Genomic DNA, 13,049 nt, shown 5'->3' with positions numbered 1-13,049 from the left:
AGAAATTCAAATGATTTATTAAGTTATTCAAGTTTTGTAATTGGCTATTCCTTCATTACTTTTTAATTGATACTATGATATTGAATCCAGTTACTTTATGTTATTTAGATGTTTTTCCCTCTTAAGATCTTTTGTAGTCAAAATGTAAATTACTTATTCTTTTTTTTTTTTTTTTTTTTTTTACAGTTCCTTAACTTATATAATCAGACCACTGAATGAAAAGTGATGATGTTCCATTTCAGATTTTATTGCTCATTCACACACCCATGCAAATCTTCCAACATCCATATATGTATGCACACAATCTTCCATGAGCAGTAAAAGATTACATATTTTAAATAACTAACAAAGGAGACTCCAGTCAAACCTACTGAAACAAAATGTAGACTGGAAACATGAAGTTGTTTTCAAGTAAGGGTCAAATTCAATGAAACTATTAAGGATTTCAAGAGTGCACTTCTAACGTCAGATATACAGTAATTGCACCAACACTGCATTCTTAGAGGACGCTTTCCTGTCTTTCAAAAACATGTTCAATATAAGGCTAAATAAGTGTCAAAGTGAGGTCAAAACAGCAGAGTCCAACTAATCGAGTAACCATTAATGAAGAGCTGTTGGCTTGAATACTTGTAATGAGGAGGCAGAGAAAACATTTACACACCATTATGAAAAAGCAAAGGACTACAGTAAAATGGCTCTCTGTAGTAAAACAAGAATTACAAAACTGAGTGTGTACCGTATCTGTGTTGATCTCCTACGTCCTCAAACATATGTCAACTTTTAACCGTGCTGAAAAATTCTTTATTGGATGATAAGGCATTTCACATCTGCTCACATATGATATGGAGTCAATCTTCAAGTGGACTCTGCTGTGATGTCCCTCACTGCGTCTTCAACTAGTGTAGTGTCTGCCTTGATTAAAGCCAGCTTGGTTGTAGTGCTGCCCGCCATGTTGGAAGAACTGTTCAAACTGTCCGCCTTGGTTAAAATTCTGGGCCCCTCTCCCACCCCAGCCTCCTCCTTGTCCTCCTCCTCCTCCTCCTCCTCCTCCTCCTCCTCCTCCTCCTCTTCCCCTGCCACCACGACCTCCTCGACCCCCTCCTCTTTCCTGATGCCAACCTCCATCTTGCTGGTAATTGTCATGGTAACCGCTACCTCCTCCATGGTAGCCAGGGTCCTGGAATCCTCCTTGGTTGTTCCCTCCTCCTCCGAAGCCACCTCTCCCTCCTCCCCCTTGATGACTTGAGGCATCTTGATAGTGGCTCTGGTTGTAACCGCCTCTCCCCCCTCCAACACCATCTCCCCAGCCTCCCTGCACCTTTCCTCCTCCTCTGCCGCCGCCGCCTCCTCCTCCTCCTCCTCCTCCTCTACCTCCCCTGTCTACATGTCCTCCTCCGCCTCCTCTCTCATATCCTCCACGGCCACCTTGGGAGTAGTGATCGTAGCCACCCCTGCTGCCTCCATGCCCGCTCCCACCATAGTGTCCTCCGCCTTGGGGTGCATCCTGACGCTTCTGCCATGAGGGCATCTCGGGTGGAGGAGGCTCGATCTCACAGGGGCGGCCTCCCCTGTCTGGCACTCGGCCCATTAGAACCTGAAAAACGAACACACATTCAAACTAAACGGTTCAAAAGGAAGCCCACTACCCAAATTTGATCCTGCTTGTTGTTGTTGATTGAATGAGCTTAAGTTTCTGTCAGTTTGACAGCACATTATGTGTTAAGAGCCCATTTCACACAGCCTGTTCATGGTGGAACTGTTGTGCCATTATACTTCCTTGCTGAAATCAGCATTTTGCCATTGTTTGGTTCTGTTCAAATAGCCAGCTTACTGGGGCGTCTTCTCTACGGCAGTATTGCTAGAATCTCTGTGTCTCCGGGGCTAAGCAAAGCGCCGTAAACCAATATACTAATTTACATCCTCAACCTTTTCTACTTTCTATCTAAAACCAAATAAGTCTTATTAAAATCAACAACCCATCATAGTTTGGCAAAAAACATCTTAAACATTTTTTATAGCCCAAAATGTGTATTAGTAGGTTACTGACAAAAGTCCCGAACGAATGCAACATTTTCTCTTGTGGGAAATGTTTGAGTAATGTATTGTGCAATCGGTTGGGCTGTGCATATTGCCAAAAACAGCCATATTTTTTAAAAAACCGCATTCTTCACCAAACTCATGAAACGATTGGGCATAGCAGGAGGAATCGCATGCTATCCATCATTGCCAATACTGGATAATTAATGCCAACTCAGCAGCAGTAATCAGAGAGTATGACCTGCCAGCACCAAAGGCCAGGTCAGATCTTCCACCATTCACATATGTCTGAATAGACTATTTTGGACTTATTGAAGTGAAAAGGGGGAGGAATACAGTTAAAAGATATGAGCTATATTTACTTCAGATCAAATTATGGATCCAACTTTGTCAGTGCAAATGAGGGATTGAAAAAGACAGAAAGGCCAATCGAAGCAAAATCCAGAAATCACTTTTGTATAAGTTATAAAGTGGACTTTCAAACCAGCTCGTCTGTGTTAGAGACTGACACAATCAGTTAGTGTTTACTTAAAACCTCTACTTTAGCCTGCATGTTTTAGCGTTTATTAAATAGACTAACTTTTGTTTGGACGATTCGGAAATCTTATGAGAACATGGACTTCTGCACATCTTTTATAAATAGAGAAACAGGATCAAAACAGGATCAAAACCTATGACATGGACAACATGTTGTGGCTACACTGTGTTTAACCTACCTTATTAATGGCACAAGCAGTCTTCTCTCTAATCTTGCCACTGCTTGTACGTAGGATCTTGGAAAAGTCTTGTCGAGCAGCGAGAAGGTGAGCAACAGAGATTTTACTTTTGGTGTCAAGAGTAGAACGTAGTGGCTGGTAAACCTTGGCCAATTTTTCAGCATGCGTCTGTAATCAAACATACAAAATCTGTCTTATTTCCTCAAAAGCAAAATTAAATCATTTTGGAAGCAGCAATATGTCAGTTTTATGAAAAAGTTAATTCATGGATTCATATTGCAGAAAATAAGGCTAACACACAATGCTTTGCGTAACAATGAAAAAACCCCCATAAGTTTGCAGAGGCACTGCTACTGGATTTATCAAATCATGTTTAACAGGTGTATTTGAACAAGATCAAGTTCAGATAACGAGGCCTGAGAGGACAATCACGTAGTCTTGATGTCTACATAGTGTTGGTATGGCTGCTCTCAAGTCAGAATATGATCAAGTTTAGCGCTGCCATAATTAATAAATGAATTGATCAACAAAAAAAACCTTTAAGTTATTGGTTATTAATATTTGACATTTCCAGCTTCAAGATTGTGATGCTTTCCCATTTCTTACATTATAGAATAATGTGAATCTTTAGATTTTAGACTAAGGGTCAGTTTATGTTTTATAGACCAAACAATTAATCAAGAGAATATTTTCATCTCAGCAGATTAAAAGAACACAGCAGCATTGACAAGAGAGGCCTAAGTAATGCTAAAGTGAACACAAAGTATACAAAGATTCCCCGTTTGAAGTGATATTTATGTGGTTCGTCAGTACATTGTGCCCTTTCTAGATTTAGGAAGATTCAAACTTTCCACGTACCTTTGCTCTGTCAGACCAACCAAAAGACTGCACTGTGACATCAAGGCGTTTCAACAACATTTTTCTTCTCACTTCATACTCATTAACAAGTGCTTGGTTTATAGCTTCAATTTTTTCCTGGCAAAATGAGAACAAAAGGACAAGAGAAAAATGATTTACGGTAATTCACTTATGCAGTGTTCCTGAGATATATTATTTTTCTTGATTGATTTTCAGTATTTACCAAGTGCACAGGTCCAAGGGTCTTCTTCATCAAAGGCTCTCCTACGTGATGGGGTTGGACTTTACTCATGGCTTCTTTCAGCTATGAAAAATGGACAACAGGCAGATGTGTTTCGTTTACTGCACTTATTGTATTCGTATTAGTCTGTTGCAATTATTGTTTTCGTAGTAATTTGCCTCTGCACTATACTTTTGCTCTGGTTTATGCTTTAAGATGCTTGTTTAAGAAAGGAGATGCACTTATGACTTCTGGTGACTAGTAGTTCTCTTGAATACCTATGTTGAATACACTTCCTGTGAGTCGCTTTGGATAAAAGCGTCTGCTAAATGACTGTAATGTAATGTAATGTAATGTAATGTAATGTGTGTTTTATGTGTATGAACGGACATTGAAAATGTAGATCAAACAGCAGAAACAATACATTAAACCCCACTGACAAAAGCAGAAATGTGTACAACTAGATTTCTTCTCACACTGTGATGAATATGAAAGTATGTTTGGGCTGAACCTGTTGACTTTCTGCATATTATTACACGTTCACGCCAAAACATTCCAACCAAACTAAGCCTTTCCTGTGAGGACAGAAAATCCGGAGAAAAGGGGATTCAGACTGAGGGTGTCACGGTTAACCACCAGGAACATTTTCAAACGGTAATGAATGTCGGTCCATAGGTTAATTTACAGTCCATGTTAATATCAAATGGCCGTCTCCAATGTTAACCAATTGTCTGTTTATGCAGGATGAGTTGCGTCAAGCCCGATGGGCAAGGCCCGACATAGATGGAGACACACAGGCCTGGCCTTGCGGAGCATGTGTCTGCAGCTATGACGTTTTCTGAGCAAATTTAGAGCAGGCAAGAAAGCAGGCAAATACGTCATTTTCAGTTCAAAATCGGCTCGTCCCCAGACCAGCAATCAAACTGACATCGGCCAATAACGATGGCTGGCAGATGTTCAGAGCACTTTAAACTATGATCTGATCGAAATGCAGGAATATAATACAATTTAAATAATCTTCAACACAAAACATTAAAATTTCCGCACTTCTAAATGGAAAGCACTTTGAAAGCTTGCCTCAGACCAGACCCTAGATATGCTGCTATAGGCGAAACTGCTGGGGGACTTCCTAGGATACACTGGGCTCCTCCCTCCTCCTCTTCATCTGTACATATTAATGCCCCATAAATGCACATTACTAACTTGGCTTTTTACATCATGCAGACCAACATCTGGCGATGCGTGCTAGGCACTGCAATTTATCAGATCAATACAGCATCTTAGAAAATGTAGCATCTGTATTCACCACCCTTTTCTGAGCACCGTAGAGTGCTGCAGGAATAGGTTCTTCAATTTCGACTTCCCTTGTCTCCATGTCAGTGTGTTTTTTGAATGGGTTTTTGGTTAGATGCCTCAAAAAAAGCTTAAGAGATTTTAACGTCTTGTTCTACGACATTGAATCCGTCAGTAAATACTCCACTTGTAAATTAACTTGTAAAGCTTTTATGCACCTTAAAAAAGGCGGTTGCTGACAAGTGTCTAAATAAGACTTTTAAAGCCATGACGCTGACTAGTCCGTCTTTATAGACTCATTGTGTTTACTTGAGCTCTGTGGTGTAGTTTGTTTGTAGCCTAATGTTGGCTTTTTACTTCTGATGATTGCCCAAACCTAGTGACTATAGCCTGTGTATTAGATGGACAACATGACAGCTCCCCAAAGTGAAGACATAACATCGCCCCCTTTGGGGGGGTCATAAACCCAGCCCCCTCCATATTTGCAAATGTGACTTGTGCCAAACTTAATCCAAGTACACGTCAAATACATTTTTACTAAAGATGTTTTCTGTCATTTAGGTAGGAACCAAGTGTTATGATTGTGATTGTTAAAAGCACAATCTCCGTACCGGATACTCGTTTCAACCAAGTATTCAGCTCAAACCTTGTCACAGTGACATTGACCACCATAATCTAATAATTTCATCCAAGTGGATGTCTGTGCCAGATTTGAAGAATTCCCCCAAAGTTCGTGAGATGATGATAATGGGATGTACGTAGGGACAGACAATCAAAAAACATAACGCCTCCAGGCCCAGCTATAGGAATAAAAATGCAATGGGTTTGCAGCTCTTGAAGGTCGTTTAAACAATCTCTGATTCAGTGGTAGAACACAGGTGGTTTTCAGAAGCAAATGTCAGGAATAAAAATAATGGTCAACCTTTAGGCTTAACCCAGTTGAGATTTTTTCTTGTGAGAGAACATCACATCTTTGTGTCACCAAACAAACGCACCTTCTTTTCAATTCCACTGAAGAACTGGAACATGGTGATGTTGGCTGGAGGCTTGGACATGCCCAGGGACATGCAGATGCCCTTCAGCTCCTGGAACATGGGGCTGCCTGACTCCTGGGTTTTCTTTTCAGGCTTTGTAACCAGGATCATCCTCGACGCCTCCAGCTCAGACACCAAAAAGGCTGAGATAGAAATTGTACTGGTTAAACTCTTAATACAGGATGCTTAAGTTTTAGAAAAGTCAAATAAAATAAAAAAATCAGTGCTGTCTGAAATATGCAGAAGAAATTGCCTTGGGTCAAAAGAATAAATAAAAGTCACCACAGATGTAATTAAGAGCTATAGGCAATCTGTCTGCTGTCAAAATATCCATTATAAATAGCACTGCTATATTTAATATTACTGGAGTAGTATTTTACATGTTTAGGCTAAAACTGGTCACATTGTCTGCATCGTCGAGCTATCTGCAGCTCCCTATACTTCTCTTTGTTAAACTTACTTCCGTGCAGGGCACAGTTGCTTCTATTCACTCTTTTTGTCAAATTGAATTAACTTGCTATTGTTAATGGACAAAACCAGCAGAAGGCTGACCAGACATTGGCCCATGCTCAGTGTCCATGATCAGGGTGGGTAATGCACAATCAATTTTTTTACACAGCAAAGTACAGGATTAATTAAAACAGTGTATGTTCAGTTTAAGGTGTGGCTGTAAGCCAGCATTCAAAATATACAAGAGCAGTTAAACTGGCACAATTTAACAACTTGCAGCCATTATTAACATCAATAGTTACACCTATGTTTGACAAGTCAGACTATGTAGTGTAAGGAAAGCATTTTCTATTTGAAACATTAAGTATCCGTCCATCCCAACACTACGGGTTACACACTGCTGAATGAGTAAGGAAGAGATATACTTGCTTTTTAACCACACGTTCATGTAAACAAACGGCTGAGTCCTGAGCGGAATTGTTCACATGCTTTCCAATATACTAGGAACGATACTGGAGGATTCCACTAGGGGGCACACCAGAGAACTCAGACTGTATAGCACTTCCAAATTCTATGATGTAAACAACAACCAAGGCAACACCATCAAAGACGTTAGTTTGACAAGCATGTTTGTCACTGTGAAGCAAAACTTTCCACTATTGTTGGCTGCTGAACCCCTGACCCAGTCACACCAGCATACTGCCCGTACCATTCATGTGCGTAATGCATCTTGCCAAAGTATAGCGTTAATTTCTGAGGATGTGCATAACTGTTGTTCCAAACCAACACAGGATACGCCAAGCAGCCATCATGTGAACACACAAGGGTTTTTAATAGGGTTGTGTATTAAAAAAAGTATTAACTTACATGTAGATGCCATAAAGATGATATGAAATAGGTATATATTAAGTAAAGTTGTTGTCACTATGGCTGGGTCTTTCCTATTTATGTCCCATTCCTCCAGGTCCAGTTTTCAGTAACTTTGTGACGTTCCTGTCTGTACGGATCCTGTGCTGGGGTGTCATGATGTGGTGTGACGTCATGGCAACATTCCACTTGGTGGTCGTGTCGTCTAACATTGCCGACAGGGCTACTCTCTCTAGATCTCTCGCTTGCTTCTGAGATGTCATGTTTTAATATTGGTCGGATTATTATACACAGATATATCTATATCTGTGTATAATGCGGCCAATATTAAAACATGACATCTCACAAGCAAGCAGCCATAAACTGTGGAACCGCGTTATCTAATCTATCTCTATCTCTATCGATTGTTGTAATACTGGCCGGATCATACACAGAGATACTCGGCAATTTAAAGAACATTTTAAATCAGTGTAAAACAGGATAAATGAATAAAAAGTGTCAATACTAGTCGCGGACATATCGACACACTATTGTCAAAAAAAACAGTTTGATAGACAGAAATTAATGTGAACAATGGTTAAAACGCAATTATTCTTTTAGCCTAGCTACCAAGCGTAAGTTGTTTTATTGAGTTTGCTTTTAGTGAGTGAATGATTTTTGTTCCCTCTGAAAACAATTACACAGTGTGTATGTCTAGGGCTTCAGTTGTGAAAGGTTAGAATGGAAGGAGTGGATCTGGCATGTGTCATAAGGTTGAAAGGTGAAATAAAGTTTATCGTTTTGGCACAACATGGTTGGTTGCCTGAATTGAATTATGTCAAATTGATCAGAGCACACAAGGGCCTTTAGGAGCCCTTGTGTGCTCTGATCAATTTTCATGCAGTTAACACACAAGTCATCATTTTGTTTTGAGGAAAACTCATCTCTTTGCATGTAAGAGGTGAATTATGGAAAGTCAGATGGTTTTCATTCTGTGCGGTGGATTAAATTGATGCCGAAGTGAAGACAGGTTCCTGTGGAAGAGTAACTGATACATATTCGGAAATGTAAGGCATATATATTTGAAGTAACTTCAAAAAGTGTTAATGGAAAATGGTATGGTGTATTGAATAAGCCCCCCACCTTCACTGGACCTTCCGCTAGGCCAAAGCAGTCAACCTAGTGAAAACACTATCACTGTGCAACACTTAATCACAGATGGGTGTGGTACAACAGTCCACGTAAAGTGCAAAGGATTTAACCTCACGGGTTATTGGAGTAATGCTTTTCTTCAATAAAAGACTTTTGAATTGAGATGCTGCAAAGTGCTGTTATCATACTGAGGAGCAGCAGACAGTCGGTCCTGTTGAGGAGCCTCTGGGTGATGTCTCCGCTCGTGAGGACAGAGTAAGGACAGGCGAGCTCCGACAGCAGGCCGCTCATCTCCAGCTGGAAGCCCTCTGCCTCGCTCGGACCTGGGCGGGGTAGAAGGACCAACACACCAAACATGATTTCACAAGAAAGAAAAACAGTTGGGTTAAATCTCACACATTACAGTAGAAGTGTTAGCAGTAACTAGAAACCCTTTCTACCGAGTTTGTGACAACTTCTACCTTGGGTTAACAGTTTAGTAACCCAACACGATGACTTAATTGCACACAAATCCAAAACCATGTCATTTAATACTTAGTGATAAATGTGCCTCACAGTTGGTGGCATGGACATTCTCCTCCAGCCTGCAGTAGAGTCTTAGCTCAGAGACGATCCAGGCACAGAGCTTAGTAAACTCAGGTGAAGCTGCTCCTCTGCTCACAGCCGGATCCAGAGCTCCTTCCTCCAACAGAGGGCCTTGGTACCTGGACACACACACACACACACACACACACACACACACACACACACACACACACACACACACACATATATATATATCAAACCACATGCACACCTATCTGCCTCCCTCATCAGTACAACATAATGATAATACTGAAGACAGGTCTGGCTCTCAAGAGAGGCCATCCTCAGAACATTGGTTATCTAATAAGCCTCTCAGTCTTCTTGGGGAACACACTTGTACCTGACTGATCTCAGCGTTGTAACAATAGATGGTTAATCCAGACACATGTGTTCTTAAAGAGCAGGGCTAGCAGTGGTAAACAGAGAGAATGTGTTGAGCTATCCTCATGTGAAGCATGTGAACCAGTGATGGCCACGGTTCACTGCAAGGAACCCATCACAGTCAGCATGTTAGCGTTAGCACCTCTGCTACAGCAAGCTACCCTGTCACGTAAATGACGTAAAGCTAAAATAAGACAGGCTGGCAGGCTGGAACGGAACGGAACGGCAGCTTTCTCACATCACATCCACACAGACACGTTTAGTTTATTAAGAACTTACCCTAAATCTTCAAGAGAGACGATAATGTCATTCTCCATCCCAATAATCTATAGTCGAGCTCTAAAATCACGTACAATGAAACAGAGTTTTCACATCAGCCAGCTCAGCTGATACACGTTTAACTTCTTCTACTTACTCTTTGGGTTCATTGGGGGTTTGCAAACAGCTCAGCGACGCTTGAGCGCCCCCTGCAGGAAGCATGCAACACTGCAGCAGCAGGAAGGCTGCTCATTGTTGGGGCCATATTTCCATATTAACTGGAGCAAATAACATGTAAAACAGATAATGGAAAAAGAAATCCTCTCATAATTAAGGTATTGTTTATAAAGAAGAGAAGGTACTCATATTCAATATATGGATTTTTAGCCCTTTAAGTGAATGTATAATTAATTGGGCCATATCATTTCCAATGATTTGGCTCCACTATCACTGTTGTTATTGACAAATAAAGACATGAAACTTGAATTTACAAATAAATATCCCTAAATATTTGCCCAAAATAACCAAAATGGAAATTTGGTAATCAAAATGTTCTACCATTGTTCTACTTTAATAAAAAGTTTTTATTCCAATTTCCCATATATTAAGAAACTTGATCATGGAGCTATTAAAAAAACAATCATAGCATTAAGTTAGACAGTAACTTAAAGGTGGTGAAAGGTGGGGATGAGAGAAGGTCTGACTACTGAACTCAGTGCTGGACTGGCCATCTGACACATCAAGCACTTTCCCGGTGGACCGACCTGCCTTTTGGGCTGACACAACTGTCTTGTATTTTCTTCTTTTGCCTGACCGGCCCATAAAGCAGATCGGTCCAGCCCAGCAGATACACTGGGCTGGACCGATTACATCTTGTAACCCCTCCACCCTCTGGGCTCAGTGCCTTCATTTAACAGTGCATCTAAAAAGAAAGATTGACAAGACGGATAAGACAAAATGCAAGGAAGGCTCAGAGAAATTACTGACCAAAAAAAGACATACCCTCCAGGCAGAATTGTCAGCCCCAACTTTTATAAACCCTGGAATTGTCAGGCCCTTTTAACAACCGGTAAAGGTCAAGGTGAAAGCGGAACTACATTTTGGGGATTTTCCCAAAAAAGAGAAAGAAGGATTAGCTGATGAGCTGACAGATTTCAGAGGAAAAAAATAGCAAAAGCTACAATTCAACTTAAGTGCCATTCTATGAAGAAAGTCCAATGCTTATAAGTTGTTGTGTGATTCTGTATTAAATACTTACTTACTTAATTAAATACATGTTGTTATACCTACCGTCTTAGAAACAGTGCTAACTCTGTTATAGCTGGAATGCATTTCTCAATGGGTTGAATACAGGTTCTCTCACACATCTCCAGATTTGATTATTATTACTGTAAGTCAAACACTGATTAACACTTCATTTTATTGGGGTAGTTTTACTGACCTCTGCATCTTCAGGTGAGCTGTGTTTGATTTAAAAATATCAGTAAGAGAGACACTTCATTCTTTAAAGACAATAGAAGGAAGTGATTTGAATTTGAGTTTTGATTTGAACCAGAATCCCTGTATAAACTCTAAGTGGATTGCTATTTTGTCTCATAGGCTATATCTTAGTGTTTTAGCAAAAACTGCCCGTTGGAGTTCATTTTAAGTGCTTTTTTTGCTTAGAACAACTGAAGATTGATCAACACCAAGAAAAGGCTTATCTACCAGTCATTGACTGCTAATTTCAAGCATGAACTTAAGAGAATGGCTGTCTCATCATCAAGTACAAATAGTGCAATTTCTTTGTTAGGACTGTTGGAACTTCCTGAAAAGGAAGGAAGAGTATGGTGGCAATGGCTGCAGTCAGTATTTAAGATGAGTGTGCAAGAAACCCACATATTCACACTCCCAACTCATCAAACACCAACGCTTGGTCAGTGTCCATAAGCGTCAAACTATGACACTACCGTCTAGGACCGGTTTACGTCAGTTTCCACTCACTAAAGTGTGCATTGTGTCAAAATAAACCTTCGTCTTCACAGGAACTTCCGGCAACAAAACAATGAAGTTAGGTTTTAGAGCGTGGTTGTTGTTAACTTGACTAACGACTCACGAGGCTAGCGAGTGAAATGTGTCATGTGACTAACGACACTAACCACTAATGTGACAAAGTGTCGATGTTTACTTAAGTTTTTCCAGACACGGAGCAGGGCCTCCTGTGTTTGTCTACTTCTCCACAGCCAAAGAGACTTGGGAGGACTTTTGTCAGGCGTCCAGAAAGTTAAGGTAACATTCATTATCTCACAGTGAATCATTTGAACTTTTAACTGTAAATCATCAGTGCTTAAGATGAACAACTGCGTCAGAAAATATCTGGTTCTTTGCTAAAAAGTCAAAAGGTACATGCGTGTGGACCCTAAAGTTGAAGAAGAGCCATTTACCACAACATCAAGAAACATCCAATTACAAAATTATTATTCAGCTGCATACACCATAAACATTTGAATTTGAGTTAAAATTAGTGCACTTTTGGATTCAATCAATGAAGGTCATTTATCAATAAGAAGCTTACAAGTTAAATGTGATTTCACTAAGCTATAACATTTCACATGAAATAAGTTTGTTTCATATTAACATTGTGAAATAAGAGATGTGAAAGTATCGCATTTTTTTACAGGTTCAAATAGTCAGTATCATTTCCCTCACCAAAATAAGGGTCACAAGTCTTTGCAGTTATGATTAGGATTAGTTAGTTAGGATACACCTTTTCACATCTCAGCACCAACATGCAAACCAAGCAACATGGTTCAGCCAGCTAAAGTCAATAAACAATTAAAGCTATATTCAGCAGAATGATCAGAGTGACCAAATATTAAGAATATCAAAACGTTTTCTTTTTGTAAATAAACATTTTGGAAAAACATTATACAATATCACTGTCTCCCAAAAATAATACACTGGAAAACTATAACCCATACCGATGTAGAATATTAGGGACGTCAGAAGAAAATGTTCTGTCTAAACCAAATCACACTTAACTCAAGTCTGGACAGATTAAGAAAACATGGATTCACAACCAGTCAGGGCACTACTCTTCAAATAAAGGTGGAGGAGAGAGTTTAAGTTGGAAATGATCTGTTCCGGGTTGGGCTGGGATTAGAAGCCCGGTCTTGTCACTGCTATGGCAATGGGAGAGTTCTGACAGGATGGATAACTGGAGGGAAGAGAGAGTGGAAA

The 13,049-nt window shown here is 40.1% G+C and overlaps 2 protein-coding genes across 4 annotated transcripts in view; both read right to left on the bottom strand.

Annotated features, from left to right (window-relative positions):
- Positions 1 to 236: 236 nt before the first annotated feature.
- fam98a (family with sequence similarity 98 member A) lies at positions 237 to 9,962 on the bottom strand. Of its 2 annotated transcripts, XM_054599960.1 has the most exons (9): positions 9,852 to 9,962; positions 9,162 to 9,310; positions 8,795 to 8,929; positions 6,120 to 6,301; positions 3,835 to 3,915; positions 3,612 to 3,728; positions 2,754 to 2,921; positions 1,096 to 1,594; positions 237 to 1,035 (listed from the first exon to the last, which is right to left on the bottom strand). In XM_054599960.1, the coding sequence occupies exons 1-9, from the start codon at positions 9,887 to 9,889 to the stop codon at positions 893 to 895; spliced, it is 1,512 nt and encodes a 503-aa protein (XP_054455935.1). In that variant the 5' UTR covers positions 9,890 to 9,962; the 3' UTR covers positions 237 to 892. The 2 variants fall into 2 exon arrangements, with proteins under 2 accessions (XP_054455935.1, XP_054455934.1); XM_054599959.1 differs by having other exon boundaries at positions 237 to 1,594.
- A 961-nt stretch (positions 9,963 to 10,923) lies between these two features.
- Positions 10,924 to 13,049, bottom strand: part of vps8 (VPS8 subunit of CORVET complex) — a 51,137-nt gene continuing 49,011 nt past the window's right edge. For both annotated transcript variants that reach the window (XM_054599821.1, XM_054599822.1), the window contains exon 45: positions 10,924 to 13,026. In XM_054599821.1, the coding sequence (XP_054455796.1) occupies positions 12,901 to 13,026 (126 nt within the window). In that variant the 3' untranslated portion in view covers positions 10,924 to 12,900. The remainder of the gene's footprint in view (positions 13,027 to 13,049) is intronic.

This window comes from Anoplopoma fimbria, chromosome 6 (genome assembly GCF_027596085.1).
Source record: "Anoplopoma fimbria isolate UVic2021 breed Golden Eagle Sablefish chromosome 6, Afim_UVic_2022, whole genome shotgun sequence".
NCBI classification, from domain to species: Eukaryota; Metazoa; Chordata; class Actinopteri; order Perciformes; family Anoplopomatidae; genus Anoplopoma; species Anoplopoma fimbria.
This window is presented reverse-complemented; position numbering and strand designations above follow the sequence as displayed.